This window comes from Mesoplodon mirus (genome assembly GCF_964341445.2).
Source record: "Mesoplodon mirus genome assembly, chromosome: 15".
NCBI lineage: Eukaryota > Metazoa > Chordata > Mammalia > Artiodactyla > Ziphiidae > Mesoplodon > Mesoplodon mirus.
Genome location: NC_138991.1, coordinates 86,938,215 through 86,964,737, shown reverse-complemented (window position 1 = coordinate 86,964,737; position 26,523 = coordinate 86,938,215). Strand labels below are relative to the sequence as shown.

Sequence of the window (26,523 nt, the reverse complement as noted above, 5' to 3'; positions counted from 1 at the left end):
TGGGACATTCCTCCTCCCCAAAAGCACACCAGGCCTTTCTGCGCCATCGCTTTAATGGACAGACCGTTCATCAGATGGCTTTGCACAAAGAAAGAAAAACTGCGCAGTGTTCTCAGCATCTCACGGGACGTAAATACACAGATCACATGTTTATACATCTAGCATCAGACACGTATCCGCAGCACAGCGTCGAGCACGGCGCAGCCCGAGGACGCCAGCCACGGGGCCGGAGGCAGTGGGCACCCCTCACGGCACCTGCACAGGGGGTGCTCCCCTGTGGGGGGCCAGGGGCCACGCCACCTGCGCCCACCCCCACCCCCACGCACCCTGGCTGAAAAGCATCACGCTGCAGCGAAGACCACGCCCTGCAGACGCACTGAAGATGCTCCTTTACAGAATCTCCTTGAACAGGTGAACCCCGGAGACACTCACTATCACCAGAGATGATCCCATGGCAACAAAGGGATCCTGACGGTCTCAGGAGCCCTGAGGCGATGAGGACAGCAGTAGGCCGTGGCCGACGTAAGGCTGACCGTGTCCACTGGACGCGCTCTGTGGGGTCAATTCTTCCTGGTCCACTTGGCGTCTGAAGGGGCTGCACAGCTCCGTCTCCGCGAGGCCACATGCGCCAGCAGGACAGCTCCTTTGGCCGGTTCCCGTAGGTTCTGGAATCCCAAGGGCAGGCCTGGGATCACCGGCCAGCCCAGGACGCTGTCATCTCCCAGTCATCACCCGGGAGCTCCAGCACCCGGGCCACGGGCCACGTGACAGACAGGTCATGGACTCGGCTACGCAACTAGAAAAACGTGGCCACAAATGCTTTTCACATGTATGCATTTTGTTGGTGCGTTTGTTTTTTTCCTTTTGGTTCAAAAAAAAAACATGGCAGGCTCTCAGGTATATAAAACTGGTAATATTAGACAAAAATACAAACTTCACCTTTACAAAAAAACAAAATCAAAAAAACAACACACACACATAATTTCTGTTGAACACACGTAAAGCGTAACATCTTACCAAAAATAAAGAGTTTAGGTTCTGTCCAAACACCAGAGGCAGCAGCAGGGAGCAACCCTGGGCAGCCACTCCGGAAAGCCACATCCCCAGGCCTGGCCGCAGCAGGTGGGAGGGACTCAGGGCAAGAGGCTGGGGGACGGCATGTGATTGGTTCACGCAGTTCTCTCGAAATGGCTTAAATTAAAAAGTGAGTAAAATGGGGCAAGGAAGAAACACGTAAAGCCAGAAACATTTAGGAAATGATGCATAGGTGGGTATACCATGTTTATTTTAATACATCTCATTTGTTTGCATCCTGCTAGGAAAGGTACCGTCCCACCGTCCTGACTGTTACTGCAGCCTGGTGTTATCGGTGTAAATGTCATTCAAGAGATAATTAAAAAAAAAAAAAGAAAAAAAAAAAAGCTAGGCAAAGAGTAGAAAGGAAAGCTTAATAATCACTTTATGGTGTAAAAAAAAATCCACTTAAGGCTCTCAGGAAGGTTTCTGTATAGACTTAAACACTACAGCAAGGAGATGTGGTTTCCGAGACATTCCTGGCTCCTGCGTGCCCCTGCAGAGCCCGGCGGCATCCGATCGCAGCCTTCAGAAAGCAGGCTCTGTGTCCTTGGCCAAAGCACCTGTGACCACCCTGGAAAGAGATCCAGTCTGCCGAGACGTTTGTCACTTCCATCCCTCGGGGCGTCCCTCCATTCCGGCAAATGTTTAGATATTTTTGTGAGTGAGTTTTGTTTGTCATGTTTCGTGGTTTTGTTTGCTCTCTTTTTTTGACAAGGAAGCTTCTTATTGTTTCACCGAGTGCTACAATACTTGCTTTGATGTCACATAAACAACGTATACTGTCTCTTTGTTCTCCAGAGTGTGCATGGAGACAGTTTTCACAGAGGAGAACAAAGACCACGCTGGCAATAAGCACCGTACATAGTAGGTTCAGGAATGTAACACGCCATGTACATCCGTGTCCCGGAAAAGGGCTGCTGGCTGATCCTCACCTCACATCTGCAGGCAGAGGGGAGAGACAGATGCTGAGAGGCCACGAGCACACACACCGCTGAGTGACGTCGACTGTGTGAAACATTTAAGCCAATCAGGGGTGTGCACGCAGGCACACGTGTGCGTGCGCACACGCACGCACACACACACACACACGCCTCGTGGCAAGTCGTAGGATTCAGAGCTTTTATTAAATTTTTCAAATCAAATATGCCTCATTACCCTTTCTGTAACATCCTGACCAGAATTGGGACTAGGCTCTTGGGATCTCACAGAACACAGCTTCATAGCAAACCCCATTCTCCCATTGTACAGATAGGGAAAACTGAGGCCCAGAAAGGTTCTTATGCCTGTCTCCTCACCTTCTTCTTTCTTCCAGCCTACAGCTTGATGTGATTTCTGGAGATCCTGCAGCCATCTTGGGCCATGAGGCAACCCTGAGGATGGATGCCACCAGCAAGACAGAGAGGTCTCTGTGACCAGGCAGAGCTACACTGAGCTGAGCTAAGAGCAGCTCTTTCCCACCCTACGTCGCCTGTCTGTTGCTCATCCCAATACTTGTACCACCACATGCCCACAGCCTGAATGCTAGCAGGGAGGCAGGGACGCCTGCCCCTCCCTTTGGGGTATCAGTCATCAGCTAGCCCACAGAGGCTAAGCCCAGTGGTCATAAACTTGGCAGCACAGGCAGGTATAAAACCAGCCCCTGCACCACACCCTGGGGACCCAAAAGCCAAGGCTGAGCAGTCGTTTGGGGGCTGCTTCAAGATCTGTCCACGTGGACCTTTCCTCCCCAGAGGATCCTCCTGAACGGACGTGACCTGCGGGCCTCAGAAGCTCCTGACCTGGCAGCGTTCCACAGTCACACATCGCTCAGCTGGAGCCTGGGCTCCCGGGCACCTGTCTCCAAGAATTCCTCTCACAACTATTTGTTTTGGATGCCATGGGCTCCCACATGCCCAGAAGCAAGGACCAGGCTCTGCAGAGCCCGACAGGCCAACACGAAGGACCAGGAAGGCTTAAAACTGCCTCCTCCACGGTTGCCCACAACCACTTTCTCCTGGGAAGCCCCTCTGAAAGACCACCATTCCCAGGCCCCCTTACAGCAGAGGGGTGGCCAATGAGATCAAAGCAAAAGTCACTGGGTCCTTTCACCATTGTCCCCAGTCCCCACCATAATCTTTCTTCCAGGCCTGGAGTGTAACGTGATTTCTGGAGCTTTGGCAGCCATCTCGGGCCATGAGGCAACTCTGAGGATGGACACCACTAGTCCTGGAAAGAAGTGGGTCCCTGACGATACCCTGAGACTGCCATACATGCTCTGATCTCCCTACCTTATCTCAACCCTTGTTTCTGGCATGTTATTAGCAGCCAAACACAACTGCCAACACAGTAGCCAATAGCCCTGTACGTTTACAAAGCATTTTCAGACAGGATCTACTCAGCCTTCAACAATCTTCACCTGTAATCCCTCTAAGCCTCAGTTTTTTCATCTGTAAAGGAGGTGGGTAACCTGTCCGAGGTGATCCCAGTGAGTAAACGTCAGAGCTACCCCACTGCTGCTCAGGGAACCCAGATCACTCTGCTTGTGTGATGCCTTTGCCTCCCCAATCAACAAGGACCAAAGCCAGAGCAGGGGCCCCGGAGCAGGAGGGAGCCATGGGCCAGGTGTCCCGAGCAGCGGGAGGGGAGGGGTTGGGGACGGGAATGCGGAGACCCGCAGCCCAGCCAGACAGCAGAAGCTCGCAGACGGATCAAGGCCAATCAGGGCGCGTCCTCGCCTTCGGGGTGATTCGCTGAGTGATCAGTCGCTGCGCCTCCCACCCCAGGACTGCGGCATGGCCGGCGGCCGGCTCCTACCTGGTGGACTGCGTTAGATGGGTTTTAACCTTTTTCTTTTCCGTTTTTTACCTGACTCCCTACGCCTTCCTGTTGACAGAAGGGCAGGGAGGGTGAGAGGGCCTAAGGGAGGGCTGTGGGGTGGAAACTGAAGCCGTAAATACCTGGGGTGTTTGTCTTTCTGTAAAACAACTCGATGGCGCTGGCACGGAGACACTTCCTGGTCCCCTCAAGCTGGCCCAACACGGCGGTCACGACGCCGGGCTGCTCTGGGCAAACTCTGCCCCAGGGGAGGCCAGGACCCTGACTGGCAACGCCGCGGCCAGCGCCCACCACCCGCCGGGGACAGGGCCCTTCCTCGGCCACATCTCACCCGCTCCCCCCACCAGCTGGGCAGGTGACTGGACCCGCACAGCGGCCAGACCTCTCTCCCTCCCCAGCAGGTCCCAGGCCACGAGGGCAGCTTAGCAAACAGGCCTTGGCTACAGCCCCCGATCTCACCTCCCCCGCCCTACCCACCCACCGAGCCCACCGGACGTGGCTGCAGAAGCCAGGCTCCGGACCCTCCACCGCACCACCAGGACGGCGCCCCTTACCCGCCTCCTCTTCCCGGTGGTCGGGGCTCGGGCTGGCGCTTGCGCACGTGCATTCCAGGTGCTCCTCCAGCCGCACCTGCACCTCTTTTAACTTTGGCTTCTTTCTGACGTACTCCACCTTGGCCACCTGCCGAGACAGCGGCCCGCTATGGACAAGCGGCACGCGGCCCTGGGAGTGGGGATGTGCCGGGCCCCACCCGGGGTGCGAGCAGCCTGACCTCTGACCTCTGACCTCCTCCCGGTGGGAAAAGCAGGGCTATCGGGGAGAAAACAATAAGCTTCGGCGCAGCATTTGCGGTTTGGTCCTATTTTTTTTTTTTTTTTTTTTTTTGCGGTACACGGGCCTCTCACTGCTGTGGCCTCTCCTGTTGCGGAGCACAGGCTCCGGACGCGCAGGCTCAGCGGCCACGGCTCACGGGCCCAGCCGCTCCGCGGCATGTGGGATCCTCCCGGACCGGGGCACGAACCCGTGTCCCCTGCATCGGCAGGCAGACTCTCAACCACTGCGCCACCAGGGAAGCCCCTGGTCCTATTTTTTGTTTAATATTTATTTATTTATTTGGCTGCGCCCGCGTCTCAGCCGCGGCATGCAGGATCTTTTAGTTGCAGCATGTGAACTCGTAGTTGTGGCAGGTGGGATCTAGTTCCCTGACCAGGGATCGAACCCAGGCCCCCTGCATTGGGAACATAGAGTCTTAGCTACTAGACCACCAGGGAAGTCCCTGGTCCTATTTTAACTTAAAATAAACCTAAAGGGCTCACACACGCCGGGAGAAGGCCCGAAGGGATGCACTCAAGGTGGGAGCTCTGGGTGAAGGAAGGAGTTTGCGCCCACGTTTTAGGGGCATCTGGGACAACGTGTACTTGACTATCAGCAGCTGAGGAACAGGGCTACTGCTCACGGTCTGCGGCTCAGGTGTCACCCTCCCTCCTGTCCACCCGCTGAGGCCCGAGGAGGAGCACGCAGCCCTGAGGGCTCCCAGGGAGGCTGTCGGTCTGGAGGCAGATTCTGGCCTGTCATAGACTCCAGACGAAAGCCCCTCGGCCACCTGACACGGGGCCGGGCCCAGCCCCGCAGCCTCGTCCGGGCCCCAGGTCCCGGGATGGCCCTCAGGGACACCCACTCCACCCACCACTAGCTGTTCTCCCGGGGAGACAGGCAGGAAGGGAGCAGAGCCCACCCAGCGTTCACCCTGGGCGCGTGGAGGCCCCGGGGAGGCCTGGCTCATGGTCCAGAGCTGGCCAACGTGAACGGGACCCCAGGCCACGAGCAGAAGCCCCCAGCCCAGGGACAGTCCTTCACAAAGGGCCTGGAGGCCAGAAGATGGGGGACCCCCGTCCAGGCCCGGCATGGCCACGTGGCTGCACCTTCCGGGCACCTCCCCTGGTTTCCTCTGCGGGGCAGGTACGAGGACCCAGGCCCCCAGGCAGGGGGGCGGGCTTGCCACCCACCAGACAGACCGGCCATGGGACCAGTGCACAGTCCGGCAGCGCTGCCCACCGTGGGCCCCTTGGTGAAGGGCACACGACACCAGCTGCTCAAGTCTTTAGAGAAAAATCTTATTTTTCTTATCAAAGAAAAACAAACAGGAATTTATGGTGGCACCTGCTTCTGGGTATGCAAGGATTCCAGGCCGGTCTGGCACCTCTGTCTGGCCAGGAAATGGCTACATTTTTTTCCCCAAGAACACACTGTGAGTATTAAATTCTCAAAAGCGTCCTGCACAATAGCCAAGGCCACAGATCAAGACGCTGACACCCTTGGGACCCCATCCCATTGCCTCGGCCCCCAGACCCATACTGGAGCCTATTGGGGCCCCACATCTCTCCCCTCCTTCCCACTGTTTGTCTTGGGAGCCTGGGCTGCACCTGAAAAACCTGACATTCAGATTCCCCGCCACGGAGCTGCTAGGTCATGAACACCCCACCCGCGTGTTCCCAGAGCAGACCCACCGGAGACGCCATCCAACAATGCCGTCACCCTTCCAAGCAGGGCCTTGAGTTCCTGCCACTCACTGCCCGCCCCCCCGGCTGGGCTGCTATGAGGCAGGACGCCCCCAGGAGGGCCAGGGAGAGCCACGCCCTGCAGGGGACCCCCCAGGTTATCAGAGTGCCATCCAGAATAAACACCAGCATCTGCTGAACCCCACGTGCCAGGCCTACAACACTCACAGCTACCCTGAGAGGGCACAGCAGCGGCTCGTTTTACAGACGGGGAAACTGAGGCAGCACGAACAGGGCTTGTTTCGCTGGAAGGTGGCCTGGACTTGGAACCGGCAGAGGTCCTGAGCTCACCGCTTAGCCGGGGGACACCCTGAGTCTATCGGGTGAGGGCTCCGGGAGTCCACGGCCGACTCCTGGGGTCATGGCCGACAGACCTCGACCTGGCTCACAGGCAGGTGGTCCTTCTCAAGGCCTGGCTTAGGGGCCACAGTGGCACAGAGAAAGCGACCCAGCTCCAGGGCCTGAGGCCGATGGGCAGGGCCCCAGAGGCATGTCCACCTTCCGAGGTACTGGCCTCCCTGACCCGGGCAAGGGTAGGGCATCCCTACCCACCAGAGGGGAGGGACTCAGGGGCCCTTTACCTGAGACTCACTGCCACTGCCACTGTTTTCCCCCCAAAGCCCCAAACTAGCTCCCCAAACAGCAATGGCTAATGGGGCCCCAGCTGGGACCTCCCACCCAAAGCAACCCCCCAGTCCAATATTGGGTGCAGAGGCCCATTACTGAACATCCCAGGTGGACATGCCAGACCCACCTTCCAGAAGCCTGAAGTCTAGCAAAGCAGAGCTGCAGACAACCACCCTGGACATGACCACAGAGCTGGGTCCAAGCTTCTGGAGGTCTGGCCCATGGGCTGCCCTGAAACCAAATGCAGCCCCAAACTTCCAACGTGTGAGAGTCTGGAGGCTCGCCCGTAGGTGGGGACATGGCTACTCAGAGCTGCTCCTTCACCCTGACCCGCTGCCAGCCCATCCCGGGGTCCGCACTGTGGGGAAGACACCAAGCGCTGACCATGTCGAGCAGAGGGCAGGGAAGGCGGCCCCCGGGACCCCTGCCCACCTGGCAACGCTGGAGGGTCTGCAGGGGTGCCAGGGCCCGCTCCAGATGCCACCCCGAGGGCAGGCCCTGGAGGTCCAAGGCCGCCAGTGAGCTGTGGGCACAAAAAGCCTCATGGAGGTCACGGTGGGGAGCTGGGGGGCGGGCCATCGACCCCAGCATGTCCTGACCCAGGGCCCGGGGGCTGCCTTCAGCCGAGGACACCTTGCACGGTTCGGCTACCTGGGCCTCAGGAGGGCAACCCCTCCCGGCCTCACGGTTATCTCCCTTCAATAAGGGGCGCCTCTGACCGTGCACGACCAGGAGTGCGCCGTCCCTACCGACCCCCAGCAGCCATCACACCGCACCCAGCCTGGGGTTCCCAGGGGCCCCCTCCCTGCTCGGCCTCAACCCCGAATGGAACAGGAACGGCTCCTGGACAGGCTGGGGGGCCAGGCCAGCCTCCACAATGGGCCTCCTGTTCCCACTGACCTCTGTCTCCTCTCTGCCAGAACCCCCCGTGTCTGGGGTCGGATGTTTTCCTGCCAACCTTTGGATGGGTGGGCAGGGAGGGGATGCCTTCCCTGAAGAGGGAGACGGAGGAAGGGGACTGGGTCTGAGGGGGGCAGGGCCCCCGACGTGGAGCCAGGCTGCCTGGCCCCTGGCTGCAGGACTGAGCTCTCTGGGCAGACGGAGGCCCACGGGGAAGCCCCGGGCTGGCTGCCCCACCCACCCCGAGCCAGTCGGGCCTGTGCCCAAGCAGAGATGGACCCATCCTCACCCACTGTGCCGCTAGGATCCCCGAGGAGCTCTGCACACCCACCCGCCCTCAGGGTGGACCAGGGCAGAGAGGCGGGGTTAATGTCCATCCCAGGACCGGACACGCCCCGGTCCTCACACCACAGGAAGCCAGAGTGGGAGCAGTGGAGGATCCCCAAAGGCTGAAGCCCACGAGCAGAGACCCCCACTCCGTTCCCGCTCCCCTGTGCCTCCAAGCCCGTCTCATGCCTTAAGGACAGGCCCCAGAGCCCACCTGCAGGACAATCTAATCTTGGGCACCCCACCCCCATGCCCAACAGAGAAAGACCTCAGCTACCCAGCTTCTTGGGGCTCCTAAGACCCCTCCAACACGCCACAAGCGAGGACCCCCAGACCCAAGGAAGCAGAGGCGGGCTGGCCAGGCTGGTAGCTGAGCCCACAGGCAGGGCGATTAGACCTCAGTTTCCTCCTTTAACTGAGGAAGAGGCAGCGGCGGGGGAAGCGGGGATGCAGTGCTGGGCTGGGGGCCCCACCGCCTGAGTCTGGAGCCCTGAGGCGGAAGCCAGCGCCCCAGGCAAGCACTCCAGGGGCAACTCGGCCCCAAGGGGAGCGTCTGCCGGAGACCACGGGGCGGCAGGCCATGGAATGTGCTTACTCAACACCCAAAGCACGCAGAGGACCAAGTCCCCAAGGTCAAGGGGAGTCCCAGTTACAAGTCTAAAGTGCTTCTCACGCGCCAGATACAGGGTCCTTAACCCCGCACCTCACTCGGGGGCCAGCGGCCGACTTGACAGGCCTAGACTCACTGACTCACAGGGCATCTGAGATAATTCCTAGCGGAGAGATGAATTCTATTGCACCTCACAACCGAAGTCCTCATTCCGGGAAAAATGGACCCCTGGCACTGTAGGCCCAGCTGAGAGGGGGCGGGGCTGCTCCACGTGGAAGGTGCCAAGTCCACGCCCCCAGGGTCACATGGGATCATGACCCACCCAGAGCCAGCTTCCGGGGGGTGGGGGGGCAGCCCCTCCTCTAGACAGGGACCCCCCCCCAGAATTCTCCAGCCTCAGCCACACTTCGGAGAAGCCAGGAGACAGCCTAGAAGCCTCCCTCCAACCCTGCCCTTTTGAAAACAGAAAGACTGACACCCAGAAGCAGGGAAACTTGCCTCCAAATAGCAAGGCCAGCTGCCCCTGTGGGAGTTCCACAGTCCCAGTACCTCAGACCCATTCCACAGAAGAGGCAAGTGCAGCCAGAGGGGAGCAAGGCAAGGCCGAGAAAGGCTTCTAGCCGTCGGGCCAAAAGCCAGACCCCAATCTGGCTGCCCAGTGACCCGAGGAAGCAGAATTTCCCCCCAGGACTCAGCGGAGGAGCTCCTGGACGTGTCACGTGAGCCTGACCTTTGTGCATGCCCCCGGTGCTGCCCTTAGAGGTCATCACGGCCAGCCCCCCTGCCTGAGAGAGGGCTTCATGGCAAGCACTGGCCATGTGCTGGCTCCCAGGGGCCCCAGGAGGGCGGCAAAGACATCCAACCCGAGCCATGCAGCCTGTGGGTCTCCGAGCAAGAACATACCTACCCGCAACAGGGGTGGGGCCTGGCCCCCAGGACCTCAGCACCCCCAGAAGGACCCTTCTGGCTAGCACTCCATTGACACGCATGTCCAGTGGAACGGGGGCACCCTCCCAGATTTCAGATGGGGACGGAGGTCCAGCATGGCAGGCAGAGCGCCTGGCCCCTCGGCCTGAGCCGCGGAGGAAGTCAGCCTCCCCCGACACCAGGTCCCACCCCAGCGCTCCCTTCCTGTCTCCAGCAGGGCGAGGCCCTGAGGGGGCCACCAGCCCCTTGCCACGCACCACAGTCCCCACTAAAGTGCCCGCGAGACCTCTCCAGGGCCTGGAGGAGACGTCAGGCAGCTCCCAGCTAAGTGGCTGGACACCTCGCAAGACCCGTTAGTGAGGCAAACAACTGCGTCCCAAGATCCAAACTTGTTTCGCAGGACCGACCGGGACCCAGGCCCCGGCTCCGCCCCCCGGCCTCGGTGTGCCTGTCAGAGAAACGGGAGCATCCTCCGGCTCACCAGCAGGCCTGGCCGCCCAGCGGGGCGGGGCTGCCCCGGGGCCGGGGGGCACGCCGGGCTCACCTTGACACTCCGGTGGCGGACGCGGGACGGCTGGCACTTGACACTGCTGGTGTTGCAGCAGCCGGTACAGCGCTTCACCTCCACGCACGGGGGCCAGACCAGAAAGTTGGCAGACGTGGGGTCCACCTGGCTCCGGGGTATCTCATAAATGACCGTCCTGGTCTTGCAGACTGCGGGGGTGGCTTCCTCTGAAGAGAGAAGAGCCCAGTGAATGTTCTGGAAGCCCCAGGGCTGCAGCAGCTCCCAGGGGCCCGGGCAGGAGCATCCCCATGGGCCACAGCTTCCTCCAACAGGACGTGTCACACAGCCCCCGGTCCAGCAGAGGCGGAAAGACCCCAGCCCCCAACGGGTGCACCTGACTGGCCCAGAGACGAGCAGGGGCTTGAGGGCCAGGAGGGGAGACCCCGGGGAAGGGGGCTGCGGGGAGCCCACCCTGGGGGCAGAAGGCTGAAAATCCCCCAACACCCCGGGGGCTCACACAACCCCTGCAGCCAGCACGGAGCAGGGATGACGGCCTTCACCCCAGTGCCAGGGGGCAGGGGGGTGGTCTCTCAGATGCCCCCGCCTCCTGAGGACCCCCTCCTCCTGCATGTGAATCCTCAGTGGCCTCTAGGGACAAGCCACCAAATCAAGAGGGCTGGGTGCTGGGGGTCTGGCCGACCCAGTGGGGGAAGGGGCTCCACTCACAGTGCCCACCAGCTAGAGGGGCCTGGGGAGTCCAGCCAGGCAGGGCCAGAGGTGGAGCCAGGGACAGGGACCTTCACTCCGGCCCTAGCTCTGCTCACAGGCACCCCTTTCCTCTGGCGCAGAACAGGCCTCCACCGAGGATCCTGCAGCCCTACCAGGGCACCTGGCCTTGGAGACGGGAATATACGTTCACGGCGGCAAACGTCATCTGGGGAAGGCCTGCTGGCCTCAGCCAGGGATCATTTACCCACACACCACGCCCAAAGGTAGAAGGTATAAAATCCATATTCTTGGAGGAAATAAAGCTCGGACAGAGGGAGTGACATGCCCAAGGTCACACGGGGGATGGGCAGCAGTCGGGACCCCCAGGTGGCAAGGGAGTGGGCGGTCACACACACCCCCCCCAGCTGTGCCCCTGGGGCAAGATCTTCCCTCAAGGCTGAGCCTGGGGCCCCAGGAGACCCCCACCAGCTAGTCACTCCTAAAGGGACCAGGCAGACCCGGGGATGCTCTGCGAGAGGGAACAAACCCTGCATGGGGGCCGGGGGGCCAGGCCTGAGTGGGCTGGGGGCCCTGGGAAGGGCCCACCAGGTCCAGCACGGCTGTACCCACTGCTCTGCAGCGCAGCTGGGAGCACAGTGTGCTCCACGTTATGAACTGGAAATGAAACACGACCCGTCTTCCAGCGAGGCTGTCTCCAGCGCAGGCCCCAACAAGACCGGGCACTTCAGGAATTTATGACGGCTCCCCCCTCCTGGAAACTCTCGGCCCAGGCCAGGCCTGCAGCAATGAGCAGGCGGCTGGGGCAGGGAGGAGGGACGCGCACACAGGACCCTGAGCAGGCTGTGCCTTTGTTTTACAGAGAAGAGAAGGGATGGATCCCCCGAGGCCACGGTTGGGGGAATGGGGGAGAGGGCAGGCCCCAGAGCCCCTCCCACAGCCCCCCACCGGCCCAGCAGTCCTGGGGCTCACCGATGCTTCTTTTCCTCCGAATGGGCACAGGCCGCTTCTCCGGCGCATGCTTGGCGCCATGGCCCCCGTGGGCTCTCAGGCTGGTCTCCAAAGGCTCCTCGGCCCCTGCAGGTAGAAACAGGAGATAGCGACCGGCCGCCCACACCTGGGCACCCAGGGTCTGTCCAGCAGCACGTCCCTCCCCAGACCGGACGGGGTCACTCCACACCCACAAGGGGGGGGCTTCGAGATGTGCACAGGAGACTCCCAGCTGCCAGCAACGTCCCACCCAGCCCTGCACAGCTGACACGAGTCCCCGACACACGCTGCCCCGCTGCACGTCACCACGAAGCCAAAGCCGAAGCCGCAGGCCCATGGGGAAGGGGCTGCAGCCAGCCTGCCCATGGCTCCTCCTCAAGGAAGCGCGGGTGAGGGCTGAACCAGCTGAGGGGGCACCCGAGGCCAGCCCTCCCTGCCCAGGAGACCAGAGCTAACAGGCCTGCTGCTCCCAGCTGGACAGGGGACCTTGGACAGCGGGCTGGACAGCGGGCTGGACCGAGGACCAGCAAAGGCTGCTGCTGCGACCTGTGCGCTGCACGCATCTCCCTCCCCCACCGCCCTCACTTAAACCAACACTCGATGAGCATCCTGGCCTTTGAGGGGCGTCGGAAGCAAGGCCAGACTGGGCCTCAGCCAGACCCCACTGGTCCCTGAACTTAGCCCACTGCGAGGAAGAGGACACGAGAACCGGGAGCAGGGAGTCAGGGGTCTGGGTGCCTGTCGGGGGGACACAGCTTTTAGGAAGGAAAGTGCTTTGCCATCCAAGTATCTAAGACCTGCAGAGCAGCGGCCTCAGAGCCAAGGTCACAGCTGGGCCTAGTCCCCCGGACTGGCTACAGTCCCCTCGGTACGCATACCACCACCCTCTCTGTCCCCAGGGCCCCCAGAAAGGGGGTGCAAGGGACACAGTCCTGCCACCTGCCATCTGGCCTGACCCAGCCCAAGGACAGCGCCTGCACCTGGATGAAGTGGGTCACACTTGGCCTCCCCACCCTGGCCTCCAGACCCACTGGGGGATCTTCCCACTTCTCCTCTCTGTCACTGCCTCCCCCATAGATACCCAGGGGCAACAGGTCCCGAGAAGGCACGCCCCAATAGTCAGCAGCTGCACAAAGATGCCCCCTCTTGCCACCCCCCCACCCCAAGAAGCTCCAGTGGTATCCTGGCCACCAGCTCAGACCAGAGGCCCCCTCCTCGGTGCCCGGCCCACCTAGGCCTTGGTGACTGTCCACACACCCACAAGTCTGGAACCTGCACTCATCGGAAACGGAGCACAAACGGGGCAAACGCGGTGGGAATGCAGAAGACATGCCTGCCTTGAATGCCGGCGTCCAGGAGAACCCAGCTCTTCCCTCAAAATGACTCAATGTTCCACTGCCACTAATTTTTTTTGAGACCCAAAATAAGATCAGAACAGAACTACTCATGCAGTAAGAATTTCCCATCAACCAACTGTTACAAGAGACATTTTTTCATGAAAAAGTGACTTTATGAGTCACGTCCTGGTGGTGGCCATCTTGCCTTCGCCAAACCCAGAAGCAGCTGGTCCATCCTGAGCTTCTAAGAGAAAATGGAACGGCAGCAACCCGGGCTGCACCCCCGCGCCTCACTCTAGCCAGGCGACAGCCACCTCCTGGGACGGCACGGCACCCTGTGTGCGGTAGGTGCTGCTACTTCTTCACCTCGGAGGAAACTGAGGCCTGAGACGTGGAAGACAGGCGAGGCCAGCGGCCGGCAGGAGACCTCGGGGGCCCGTGGCCACACCCAGACTGCCTTCCGCCCAGGCCTCTCGCCCCCGAATGAGCAGAGAAGACATAGCCTCCTCCCAGGACACAGCCTCCTCCCAGTCCATCAACTGTCCTGAAACCTGAACCAGGGACTCGATCTCAGTCAGGAGTAGAAAGAGCTCCCGGTCAGACAAGCTCAGCCACTGCCCCATCGAGATGGGTGGTCTGAAAGCCCAGCTCGGACCCGCCGACGCGGAGGCAGCCCTCTGATTTACGCAGGTCGAGATGCAACAAGTGGGGACTCCCAATAGAAGGCCACGCGTGAATCATGCCCTAAAACTGCTCTCAGGACAGTTAGTCAACGGTTTTCCCTTTTGTCTGTTATGCACACACGTCCAAAGGATGGGGAGCCATCCTCCAGCCATCAGCCCTGGAGGAGCGTTAATGGCCGAGATGGGATATTTATGTATCGGTTACTCAGTGACCACGGGCGCCGGGCCAGGCTGCTCAGGGAACAAAGCTCCCAGCTCCCGCCACAGCTCTGCTGAATGGTCTGCTCTCAGCACGCCCGACACACAGGCCACAAACTTCACGCTACTGGCCATTAGAAGACCACATGCTGGTCTCTCCACCCAAAGGCCACACGTGAAAAACCAACTGCCCGGTCCTCGTGCACGCCTGCAACTCGCAGGCCCGCCTCAGGGCCTCCAGCGGAGGTCCTCACCTGTAAAATGGGAACAAGGTCCGGCTACTGGGAGGAGGCCACGCCCCACCTGCCAATCACACAGCCCTGCCCACTTGGGAGGAGCCACTGTTAAAGGAGCCTCTTTCCTGCTTCCTGGGCATCAGCCTGGAAGAGCCCCCTTTAGAGTTACAAAGAAGAGTAAGGACACCCAGAACAACGGGTCTCCTCCGCACCCAGCCCCCTCCTCACTGACCCCAGACCAGCCTCTGACTGGACCTGCTGGGGAGTCCTGGGCCTGGAAGGCAGCTTAATCCTCCAAGAAATGACCCCACAGCTGTTTGCAGCCTTTCCTAGCAGCCAGCTCCGTTTCTACTCTTCACGTTGGACGGAAACAGAAGTCGGGGAAAAGACACGCCCCCCAACCCCGCAAAACAAGCTATAGAAGCAAACAGCTCAGGTGAAAGGGGGGCTGTGAAAGGGGGACTGACCAGGATGAAGGAGACCCACTTTGGGGTTTGTATCACAAAGGGTCCCAGAGGGGCATGGCTGCTGAGCAAGGGAGACCCTGGGGCCCCTCCAGTGTTCTCACCCCAAAGTTTCCCAGGCACTCGGAGTGCCACTCTCAGACCCCAGATCTTCTGATGGGGCGTGGGGGGGGAGGCGATCCATTCTCTCCACCCCCCGGGGCAGGAGGGACCCGGGCTCCCGGGGGCTTTTATAAAAGGGGCAATTTGAAACCAGCCCGGAGAACCGGCTGGTGCACCCTTACTTTTTATGTTTGGACCCTCCAAGGAGGCGGTGGACCCAGAAGCCCCCAGGTCAGGAATGCTATCAGCATGACCCCAGAGCTGCAATGCTAAAAGCATTCATGGGTGGGGGGTGGGGGAGAGGCGGGGCTGCGGAGACCGGAATAAGAATGGTCCCAGCAGAAAGTGAATGGCCCATTTCCCAATGGCAACCCAAAGCTGGTCCTGCAAGGAGGCCCAGCCTTTCCCAGGCCTCTCTTCTGCCAGCCAGAAAAAAAACTCTCTGGGAGCCAGTCTCCCCACTTTCCCAAATCCATCAGGGAGCAGCAGAATGCAGGCAAGTGTTTTCCTCGGCTAACCAAAGCCAAATCCTTCCCCCCAGGGTTACACATCAAGGAACCAGATCAAAATCCCCCCCTGGCCCAACTCTGATCTCCAAGTGAAATTCTACCCTCTTCCTGATAAGGATCAGCCAAAGGATTTCCTGGGTCAAGAAACTACAGAAACCATCGCCCTTGCTAGAAAATGGTTTTGGCATGAAATGAAAATAGTTCAGGCCTCTCCACCACCATAATTAGGTACAAATTTCCAAATGACTAGACCATGTGATTTTACTTAATTCCCCCGCCGCCCCCCTTTTTCAGAGTAGTTTGCAGTGAGAGAAAAATCTTCATTTCACGTAAAATTCTTCCAACCAACTCCTACTGACTTCAGTTGCTCCATCTGACAAGTTCATTTGGGAACTCTTTTTATCCAGTCAACAGTAAGTTTTCCGATTTGAGTATCTCCCTAGCTAACTCACACTGGAGTCCCTGCCACAAAAATGTGGGCCAGAATCCTCGTCCTCTAGGAAGGCCCTTCCTCTGGTCCACACCCAAGCGCAGTCACCCAATATCATCAGGCTCCAAGCCCAGCCAACCCGGGTCCCTCACCACCTTTGCCCACCTGGGGCCATTCCAACCCTGCCACTGACACTCCAAAGAGCTTCAGGGTCCTCTTGTTGAAGAAACTGTTTTCTAGAGTGGCTCAGCTCCAGAGCCTGAGGGGGAGCCCCAAAATAGTCCCCAAACAGCAGATGTGTCCAAGGCGCGCCTTTTTATTGGCTCATGAAAACAGAAAGACACGGGCCTCCTACAACCACAAAGGCCCAGCCCCACGTCGGGAGCGGGGCAAGTTCGCAGCGATGACAAAGGGGCCCAGCCGGGGGACACCGGTGCACGCCTGCCCGACCAGCGCCCAGGGCCTGGGCCGGTCCCGGTGCTCCTCCCGGCCCTCGGGCAGGCCCCGGGCCGCACACCTGGCCGGGGCGCCGGCGCCCTCTATGCGGCTGAACTTTCTGTGACACACTGGGCATTTTCCTTAAGTGCAAAAACAATCCCTGGGCGAGCGAGCAGCCCTCGGCCGCCGCCGGGAGAGAAAGTGGTGATTGGAAGAGAAACTCCTGACTCATCCGCCTGGGCTTTTATGGCCCGGGATTGGATTCTGACCTTTCGGTGCGCTCCTGCTCGGCGCCCGGCCCGGCCCGAACGCGGGAGGCGGCGCGGGGCGCACATACCGCCTGCCCGCCTGCCCGCCGCCCGCGCCCTCCCAGCGCGCCGAGGGAAGGGGCGCGATTTACCTACGGAGTCTATCTCCAGGAGTCGCTGGAGGTCCCGGATGCTGTGTATCTGACTGTGCGCCAGCCTCTCAATGACCTCGCGGGGGATCTCGGCTTCCTGCAAGCAGAGCAACACGGTCAGCGCCCCGGGCCGCCCAGAGCGCCTGGTCCCCGGCCCGAGGTTGCCCCGCCCCAGCGCGCGCGGGCGCCTCGCACGCAGGCCGCCCGACCCCCAGCCCGGGCCCTAGAGCCTGAGGCCGGGGTGGGGCTGGGTGAGACCCCCATTTCTCCGTCCCCAGCCACGTCTGCCCTTTGCAAAAAGAAAGCGCTCCCCACCATTAAAAAAAAAAAAAAAAAAAACACACCACTCGGCTCCTCCGCCCCGGGGTGTCTGTTACAAGAGGTCTGGGGCAGAGAGGGGACCAGGGAGTTGCTGATTTAACAGTGAAATCAACATCTAGGAAGATCAAGTTGAAATGCGTCACGGATGGGCAACGAAAGTCACGGCAGCCCTAACACTTTAATCTACCCTGGGGCTTAAATTTCACACCCAGAATCCCGGGCCGAACCTGCGGGGGAGAGGGTCTGTCGTCTGCAAACACGCGCACGCACACACACTCACACACTCGCCCCACCCCGGGCTCCGGCCCAGCCGCGGCCCTAGCGCCGACCAAGACGCCCCAAATCCAGCCGCGGCTGGGAGGGGCTGCCAGGGAACTTAAGGGTTAAATATCTACCTCTCACAGCTCCGGGTCCCAGCCCAGACCACCCCCACCGCTCGGCCTCCACCCCCACCCCACCCCCCCCCGCCAACCCCGCTCCTTCCTGATTTTTAAAGGGAGTCGGGGGTAGCTGGGGGGTCTCAAGCACTAAGTTCCCACGACGGGGTGTAGAAAGTCATTCATCACAGCAGAGCTCCCGGGGATTCGGAATTCGAGATTGGGGGCTGGGGGTGGGGACGCGGGCGGTGGGAGGGTGAGGGCGCCTGGCCCGGCCCCGGCTCGCCTCGCTCAGCCACCTGTAAGCAGGCCCCGGGCGGGCGGGACTGCGCTGGCCCAGCCGCCCCTCCGGGCATGGGGACCGGGAACCTGGGTCTGCAGCTCCGCGCTGCCCACCCTGCCTGCCGGGGGCTCCCGCCGCAACCGCCCCTACCTGTTTGTCGGCGGCCCTTCTACCTTCCCTGACTCCGCTGGCTCACACACACACCCCCTTCCGCGCTCCCCGCACCCCGATGCTGCATTGTCCGCCGCGCCCCGGGTTTCCCTCCTCGGAAAGGAGCCCGCGCCCCCCGAAGTTTCTCCCCACTCGTCCACCCAGCCGCCACTCCGTCCCTCCACGGCACAGCGACGCAACACGCTGGAAACTCACCAGACACACTTAGGCATGGCAGAAAATAGAACCCAGTTGGGAAAATTTAAAAATCGACCACGCTAGCAGAAATCAAAATGCGCTCTGCAGAGCCCCAGAGCCCGGGATCCTCGGCCCGCGAGCGGCCGCAGGGGGCGTGCGCAGGGGGAGTCGGAGAGAGGACGGGGCGCGGGGGTGGCACCCACCTCGGCCAGGGCACTGGCGAGGTATCCGCAGCCGAGGAGCAGCAAACAAGCCCAGGTCCTCATCGCGTCCCGAGGCGCTGGCGGCTCGGCGGGGTGGCGAGGCCGCGGGGCGGGCGCTCCAGCCGGGCTCCTGTGGCGGCGAGATTCAGTACCATCCCTCAGGGAGCGCGGCCCGGAGGAGGGTGGCGCGGAGAGCAGGGAGCCGACGGAGCGCGCCAGGCGCGAGCAGCGAGTGCGGAGAGGCAGGCAGCGCCACCGAGGAGGAGGAGCAGGGAGTGCGCGCTCGCCGCGCCCGCCGCGCCGGGAGCCTCCTGGGCCGCCGGGTAGGGGGTGGGGACGGAAGGGGCGGAGGGCGGGGGCTGGGCCTCTTCCTTGGTGCGTTCCCGGTGCTGGCCGCCGCCGCGCTCGCTCCCCAGCGCTGGCTCTAGGAGCGACCAGGCCGGTAATTCTGCATATTTGCGGGCGTCAGCCCCGAAAGGGACCCCGGAGCGAGGCTGGAGCCGCTGCCGCCGCACCACCCATCACCTGTCTGGACACCCGGCCAGGCCCGGCGCGGGCTCGCGCTCTCCCTGCGGGCTGCGGGCGGCCCTGCGCGCCCGCCGCCGGCCCCGCGCTCGCCTCCGGCCTCCTCTGGTCGCCGCCGCCCGGCCGGGCACGGCGCGGCCCAGCACGGCGCGGCCCGGCGGCCTGCGTGCGCCCCTCCGCGGCGCGCCCTCGGCTCCGGCGCCGCGCTCCGCCCTCCGCCGGCCCGAGCCGGGCAGAGCCCGCGGCCGCTCCGCCTGGCAGCCGCCGCCCGCCCGGGGCCTCGCCGCGCGGGCCTGAGGGCGGGCGCAGGGCCGAGCCGGCGCCGCCGCCGCCGCCGCCGCCGGCGGCAGGAGCGGAGGAGGAGGCGCGGGCAGGCCCGGCTCGCCGGAGTTGTGCGGGCTCCGCAGGGCGCGCGTGTGGAGCCGGCCGGCGGCGGGGAGGGGGTTATAGCGCCGCCGCCGCCGCGCCCCTCCCCCGCCCCCTCCCCCTCGCCTCCCCCGGATTCCGGGCCCAGGACCCGCACCTCGGAAGCGTGCGGGGGCCGCACGGGCCGGGCAGGGCCCGGCCGCCGCTGCCGCCGCCGCCGCAGTGAGCACACACACGCGCTCACGCAGGCAGTAAAATCCATCAAGGCCCCGCTCCCGGCCCCGAGCACAGCCGCCGGGGCTCCCCGCGCGCCCCTCCCTCGAGCTTGCCCACCCTCCAGTGCCAGCTGCAATCCTGCAGCACCGGACGGGGAGGGGAGGAGGCCGCCGCAGAAGTGCCGCCGTCGCCGGCTCGCCTCTCTCGGGCCCCAGCGGCGGCAGAGGGCAGCGCCCAGAACTGCTACGCCAAAAAGGGCAAAAGCGAGCCGGCCCCCGCCTCCCGCCCCCCGCCCCGGCGCTCCGGCCTCTTTCCACGGTTTGGATCATGGGCCCCTGCCTCCCCCTCTCCATAAAAGGAGGGGGAGTGAGTCTCTGGTGAGAGGTGGGGCGGGTTTAGGGGCGCGTCTGGGGCACTCACCTGGCGGCTGCCACGCGCCCCCGCCCAGAATCCGATGACTGGGGCGTCTGACTGAGGAACCTCCACCCACAGTCCACGAGGGGAGAGCGCCCAGGTCGGAGGAGGGGGCTGCAGCGTGCCTCGTCCCCACCCTGGGACCCCTCATCCTCCAAGTCCCCGATGCCTCGTGGAAAGCCGGACGGCGGCCTGAGCCGGGAACTCGAGGGGTTGGAAGGCAAGGAAAAGAAAAGAGCCGCTCATGAGGCACCCGGGAGTCTGAGCCTCCCGCGCCGGAATCCGCTGGGCGCACAGAGCGCCACCTCCGGCCGCGGCGCCGCTCAGAGCGATGCGGGGGAGAGACGCGAGGGAGGCCGAGGCCTGAACTGGGCCGGACGGCTCCCCCGCCACCAAAGGGCGATGCGCCGGGCTGGGTACATTCCGCCTGCCTAGACCTGGCGGGATCGCACCCCGGCGGCGGGTACCTCGAGGGGGCGGGCGAGCCCCGGTATCAGGGCGAGAGGGGTGACGGGCCAAGCGACCCCGAACCTAGACGGCGAGGCCGTTAGAGGCGAGGAGACTGCCGAGCGGTGGGCGGCCGAAGGAGAATTCCGCCTGCCCTAGCTCTCCAGCCCCACGCCCCCATCCTGTGGATTAGGCCCTTGCCCGCGGCGGCCTCCCTCCCGCCAAAGGTAGTAAAGGCGCAGCCCCGCAGGCGGCCTTTCATCCTCGGCTCGGCCGACTCTGGCATTTCAAAGGCGGAGTCCAATGGGCGCTTGGGGGGCGCTCGCCTTACCCCAAATTCCTGGGGGGAGGGGTGGGCCCCTCCTTCGATTCCCAGTGGGCCGGGGCTACCAGCGCTCTTCCACTGGCCTCCACACACCTGCAGCCCCCCAACGCACCTACCTTGTCTACCGTAGCCCCACCTGCGACCTCCCCCCTCAAGCGCGCTTTCAGGGGTCAGGATGAAGGATGACCGAGGCAGCACTAGGGAAACCTTGGAACCGTTTAAAAGCACGTTAGACCCAGCCCTTGTCCACCCAGGTGGACCTCCATTGCTTCGGAGGGAGACCACTGGACGGTTTCTGGAAGGCCGCCAAAAGCACACTGCCAGGACTCAGGCTGCACCCCGAGCAGAGCCCTCCGTGGCTCACTCATCCTGACTGCTGACTGTATCACGTCTGGTTGAGCCTCGGATTCCTCGCAGGCAGAGGGGACCCGAGGACACTTCTTTGGGGTGAAAGGACTCGGTTTGATAGTGGGTGTGGGAATGAAAGAGGAAAGGTCACCTTGTATTGCAGGGGAGGTGGGGGCAGGGGTCCTTCCGGCTCTAACCTCTGTACAGAGGCTCGCTGGTTCCTGGGTGTCCCGCCACCTTTGAGCAAACCTCGATGGCTGATTCCCTCTGTGCCCCATCCCGGCCTGGCAATTCAGGGCCTCTCATTTCGAGTTTGGGGCGGAGGAGAGGAGATCTGGGAACGCGGAAAGGGGGGGCGCCTTCTACGGGAGCTCCAGCCAAAGCTAGGCGGGGAGAGGGGCAGGCCTGGGTGCATCCACCACCGGGACTGGAGATCTGCGGGGGGGCGGCGCAGGCATCCTTCTAATCGCTGGCCTCTATTAAAAATAAAACCGCGGCGCGTCGTCATAGCGACCACGACAACAGCGGCTGCGCGAGGGTGGCACAAACTTGTGCAGCCGCGCGACAGCCGCTTTGGGGGGAGACTCGGGGCACGACGCGCGTTGGCGCACCAAGGCCTGCCCTGGGGTGGGACAAGGACCCCCAACCCAGCCCGCCCCACCCTCCCCCCGGATCCTCGGAAGAAACTGGCAGAAATAGATCCCTAGAAGCTGTTTCCTAGACCTTGGACTGTCTTGACCAAGAGGTCACCAACTTGGATGAGAACCCACGCACGCGTGGACTCCCCGGCCCTGGCACCTCTCCCCGACACCCCTCCCCGTTTCAGACTCTGGCGTCCTCATCTCTGGAGAAGGGGGCTAAGTGGGAAGGCGGTTTCGGATGTTCGGCGGGAGAGGGGACCTCACTCCGGAGGCCGGGCGCGTGGGGGCTCCAGCACCTGCTCCGTCGGCGATCCGTGCAGCTCAGGCGCGGTCACATGCTCCTTTCTGTCCGGGAATCGAGTTTCACTTCCAGCCGCTATTAGGCGGTTCACACGGTTCACTGCAAACATTTGATAAAGAGGCTAAATATACATTGGAGTCGGAGGAGGCGTGGGCGGCTGTGCTGAGCGCGTGGGCGCGGCGCTCCAGGCTCCGCGGGGCATCCCCGCCCAGGGCGGGAGGCCGGCTCGGACCCCCGACCAGTCCCCCGCCCCGCGTGCACCCCACCCCCGCCACACACAAATTCGGACCCCAGACCCGGGACACGTGACCCGGGCAGGCTGAGAGCGCCCCCAGGCCAGCCAGAGGGCCCCTGGCGGAAGAAGGGGGCGCTGCGGGGAGCTCCGCGGGTCGTGGTGGGGGGAAGGTGATGGTGGGCGTTGAAGGCGCACCTGGCTGCCCGGGATGTCCGGTCGCCCCCGGAGCCGGTGCTTCCGGACTATCTCGGGCGTCCCCCGGCGCGCCCCGACGTACCGCGGACCTATAATTAAGGTGAGTCAGGTGCTCGAATAGGCGCAGAGCGGGGCTCCCGGCGCAGCTGGGGTGAGTGTCTGGCCGTCTGCCCCTCGCTGGGTTCCCTCGGGCACCGCCCATGGCCCCCGCACCCTGGGAGGAGAGGGAAGGGCCTTGGCCGTTCCTCAGAGGTGGTGGGCGGGGGGCTTCATTAAGGACCTTTCAGCCAGCCCAGCACTTGGTGGTGCGCAGCCAGCATTTCACCCTACAGTCCCCCTCACCCCACTCCCGCTCTGCCCTGTGCACTGCCTGCCTGGGACCTGGCACCAGTCGGTGCTCCATTATTGCTCTCATCATTTTTTTCACAGTGGGAGTCATGACTAATATCTACTGGGCACCTCGGTCCCTGAGTGACCCCTGGGGGTGGAGAGCTCCCCCACCTCCCATGTGACAGATACCAGGAAGTCAAGCATTTGCCCACAGCCGAAGAACGCTGTCTGAGGCTTTCGCCCCTGGGCGAGCTGGCTGCTCTGGACGAGCTCTCCCAGTGCTCCAGAGGGGACCCTCAGGCCGGCTTGTCCTGCACTTCTCAGACAGGCGTGAAGGATGATGTGGCCACCTGGCAGTAAAGGCATCAGGAATGGAGTCCACGTCCACCTGATCCCCAGTCCCAAGGTGCTCTAGCTGCCCTCTGCCCTTTGACCTTGGCCTTGGGGTGGTTTGTCCCTGCACTGCCTTGAGTCTGTTCTCTCATCTCAAAAGTGGGGGCCGATAACCTTACCATGCACGGCTGCCCCCTGCCATTGAGCCTCCTGCCCAGGAAGGCAGAAGCCTTGCACACTCGTGCAGGGCCTGGTGCCCTGAGACAAGGGCACAGCCGCCCAGCTGCCTTCATCTGGGTGGTGCAGGTGGGGGCCAGCTGGGCGTTCAGACCCAGGCCTCTGCCCGGTGCCAGAGCAGATTTCAGAACAATTTGTAATGACGAAACAGCACATTTCCCTTTATCTCTGGGCACGGATTTCTTGGTTCAGGGCAATTAATCCAGGAGCAGCCTCAGCTGAGTGGGCACCTCTCCTTGAAAATCAAAAGTGTCCGGCGGGTGTTGATTAAGTCGTCGTCTCAGGCCGCCCCAGGCCCCGGCTCGGGATCAGGCCTTTCCAGTCCAGCCTCCCCAGAAAGGGAGACGAGCCAGCCAGCAGCCCAGGAGGGCATTCTCAATGTTGATTTTAACTCTCTATTAAATATTTTTATTTTCCTTTTTAAATACACAAACAGCAATGGAGTTTTAAATAGCATATGAACCCGCAATCGTTTTGTGGCTATTTTGTGAATAAAGACCTACGGGAAGGGGCACTGGGGGGGCTTCAGGAACCGAGGCCAGATCTGGACTGTCCAGGACAGGAGCCACGAGCCACACAAGGCCACTGGGCACTTGAAACATGGCCGGTCTGAGCTGGGATGTGCTGTTGTTCGTGTAAAACACACACAGCCTCCAGGACTTGGTATGAAAGTGAAGAGTGTAAAATTTCTCGTTAATAATTTTTACATTAATTACCCGTTGAAATGATAAGATTTTGACATATTGAGTTCAGTAAACTGTATGATTGCAATTAGTTTCACCCGTTTGTTTTTCCTTTGTTTAATGAGTTTACTAGAGAATTTTAAATTCCTTATGTGGCTTTAATGACGTTTCTACTGGACAAGGCTGGTCTAGACACCCGGAGCTCATATCTACTTGGTAGAGCTAAGCATGTGAGTGTGAGTGTAGGGGGCGGGGGGGGGGGCATGTCCTGCCCTGAAAACCCTGAAGGACCTGGAGACCAGCAGAGCTGGGGGTCTGCTCTGCCCACCCCCCGTTGCCTCATCTGCCATATGACCTTGAGCAAACTCTTTAGCATCTCGGAGCCTCAGCTGCCTCCTCTGGGTAACAGCCAACTCACAGGGCCACTTGAGGAAATATTCACTCGTTCACGCAACAGATATTCTGTGCCAGGCACTGGGCGCGGCACGGGGATGCAGCGCTAACACGATGCCCTCATGGAACACACAGTCTCTTCAGGGAGCAATAAACAAGTGACAAGTAAGTGTACGCTCTTCCAAGTCAGGAATCTGGGGTTGTCAGGAAGGCCTGTTTGAAAAGGAGCCAGTGCGGGGCTTCCCTGGTGGCGCAGTGGTTAAGAATCCGCCTGCCAATGCAGGGGACATGGGTTCAAGCCCTGGTCCGGGAAGATCCCACATGCCCCGGAGCAGCTAAGCCCACAAGCCACAACTACTAAGCCCATGCGCCACAACTACTGAAGCCCACGCACCCTAGAGCTTGCATGCCACAACTACTGAGGCCACACACCGCAACTACTGAAGCCCACGCACCTAGAGCCCATGCTCTGCAACAAGAGAAGCCACTGCAATGAGAAGCCCGCACACTACAATGGGCTTTATTTAATTAAAAAAATAAATAAATAAAAAGAGCTATTTCATTTTTTAAAAAAGAAAAGAAAAGGAGCCAGTGATGAGAAGATCGGGATGGAGCATTCTAGGCAGAGGTCACAGCATCCGTGCAAAGGCCCTGAGGCAGGAACCAGCTTGCTTTGTTGAGGACCAATAAGAGGGGGTGGTAGGGGGGCATGAGCTGGGACAGACAGGTGGGCAGTGGGCAGGTCACACAGGCCTTAGTTAGGGATGTGGATTTGTTCTAGGGGGACAGAGGCCACTGGAAGGCTGTGGGCGGGGACACAACATGTAGGGACATAAACGGAAACTCTACTGACCACCGGCCATCTGCCAGCCTGCCAGGCCAAGGCAGCTAACCGCTCCCCCCACCACCACCAACTCCCAGGGTCTTCAGGACTCATGGCCAATTCCAAGGGTTCACGTCTGGCTGATCACCTGGCTTGAACCCATAGCTAACCCACATCTCCTTCCCTGGGGGCTGCCTGCAGGCCCTGTCCCTCTGTCCTGACTGTGGATGGGGTGGAGGGGGCTACAGTCCCCTTTGGCCTTCAGATTTGACAGGGCTCGCCCCCCCCACCCGCCGCAGGCAGAGATCGGAGCCTGGGGCTCACGGCAAGGCGGGGGACACACCTCACTGGCTTTCCAGGCCTCCTGGAGGAAAGGTGGTGAGATGGTGTCCTCCAGAGAGACGGGCTCACTGGATGGTAAAGGCTTCCTACGTCGGGGAAGCCAGCACCTCCCTGGAGCAGAAGGCACAAGTCAGACCAGGGCTCGTGGAATCCACACAGAGGTGACCTCGGCTCACAGGGAGCAAGGAATCAAAGTGGCCTGTAGAGGCGGGGCTGAGGGGTGAGCACAGAAACTTCTAGAATGAAGAAGAGCAGGGGCTGTGAGTGTGAGAAGGAAGGTTCAATACTACAGAGCTGGAATAATCAGAACGGCGTGGCTCTCAGGACCAAAGGGCCGGCACATATAGAGCCCAGAAAAGGCAGTTCTAGAGGAATTGAAAGGGTTATTTATCAAATGCCACTGGGGCAGTTTAGAGAAACTACCTGACTAAACCCTCACTTCCCCTCGCCACTAAGTACATCTCAATGGATTGAGAAATTAAGTGGTTAAACAAACGCTTTGGAACAAACTCAACCACGTGTGTCTTGGCGGAGGTCCACGCCCTCCCCTGCAGAGTACTCACCAGCACCGTCGCCTTGAGGAGGGGGAGACACACCCAGGTTCAGAGAGGGTCCAGCAGACACCTGCTCCTGATGCTTCAGAAATATCATTGTCATGAAGAGAACACGGGGAGCGAGTTGTTGGGGCTGACGGGGGTTGAAAAGGCAGGACGGTCAGCTCGGCGCCCGGTCCTGGACTGGCTCCTCCGTCCAGACCAGCAAGCAGCTCTCAGGACATAACTGGGTCCAGCAGAGAAATATTACGTTACTGTATCCAAGCCAAACTACTAGGTGTGGTGATGGTGTCTCAGTAATGCAGGAGGACCTCCTTGTCCTTGGGAGACCCGTGGTACCTGGGGCAAAGCGTCAGGATGTTGAAGCTTGTTTTCACATGGTTCAAGGAGTGGGGAGTGGAAGTGACAGATGATAGATGGATGGA

General features: G+C 61.4%; 1 protein-coding gene across 10 annotated transcripts; it reads right to left on the bottom strand.

Annotated features, from left to right (window-relative positions):
• Positions 1-1,248: 1,248 nt before the first annotated feature.
• PDGFA (platelet derived growth factor subunit A) lies at positions 1,249-19,720 on the bottom strand. 10 transcript variants are annotated; one of them, XM_082600555.1, is made up of 7 exons: positions 19,615-19,720; positions 18,391-18,520; positions 16,859-16,955; positions 12,044-12,148; positions 10,385-10,572; positions 4,446-4,591; positions 1,249-2,016 (listed from the first exon to the last, which is right to left on the bottom strand). In XM_082600555.1, exons 2-7 carry the CDS (start codon positions 18,451-18,453, stop codon positions 1,896-1,898), a joined length of 720 nt encoding a protein of 239 aa, XP_082456681.1. In that variant the 5' UTR covers positions 18,454-18,520; positions 19,615-19,720; the 3' UTR covers positions 1,249-1,895. The 10 variants fall into 10 exon arrangements, 8 of the variants coding, with proteins under 8 accessions (XP_082456681.1, XP_082456684.1, XP_082456683.1 ...); XM_082600558.1 differs by lacking the exon at positions 19,615-19,720 and adding an exon at positions 19,439-19,457; XM_082600557.1 differs by lacking the exon at positions 19,615-19,720 and adding an exon at positions 18,916-18,936.
• Between the last annotated feature and the right edge of the window lie 6,803 nt (positions 19,721-26,523).

Coding starts and splice junctions, on each gene's coding strand:
- PDGFA (XM_082600555.1), bottom strand. CDS start 18,453: ATGAGGACCTGGGCTTGTTTGCTGCTCCTCGGCTGCGGATACCTCGCC. Junction 10,573..12,043: donor TCGGAGGAAAAGAAGCATCG/GTGAGCCCCAGG, acceptor TTCTCTCTTCAG/AGGAAGCCACCCCCGCAGTC. Junction 2,017..4,445: donor CCACCGGGAAGAGGAGGCGG/GTAAGGGGCGCC, acceptor CTCTGCCTGCAG/ATGTGAGGTGAGGATCAGCC.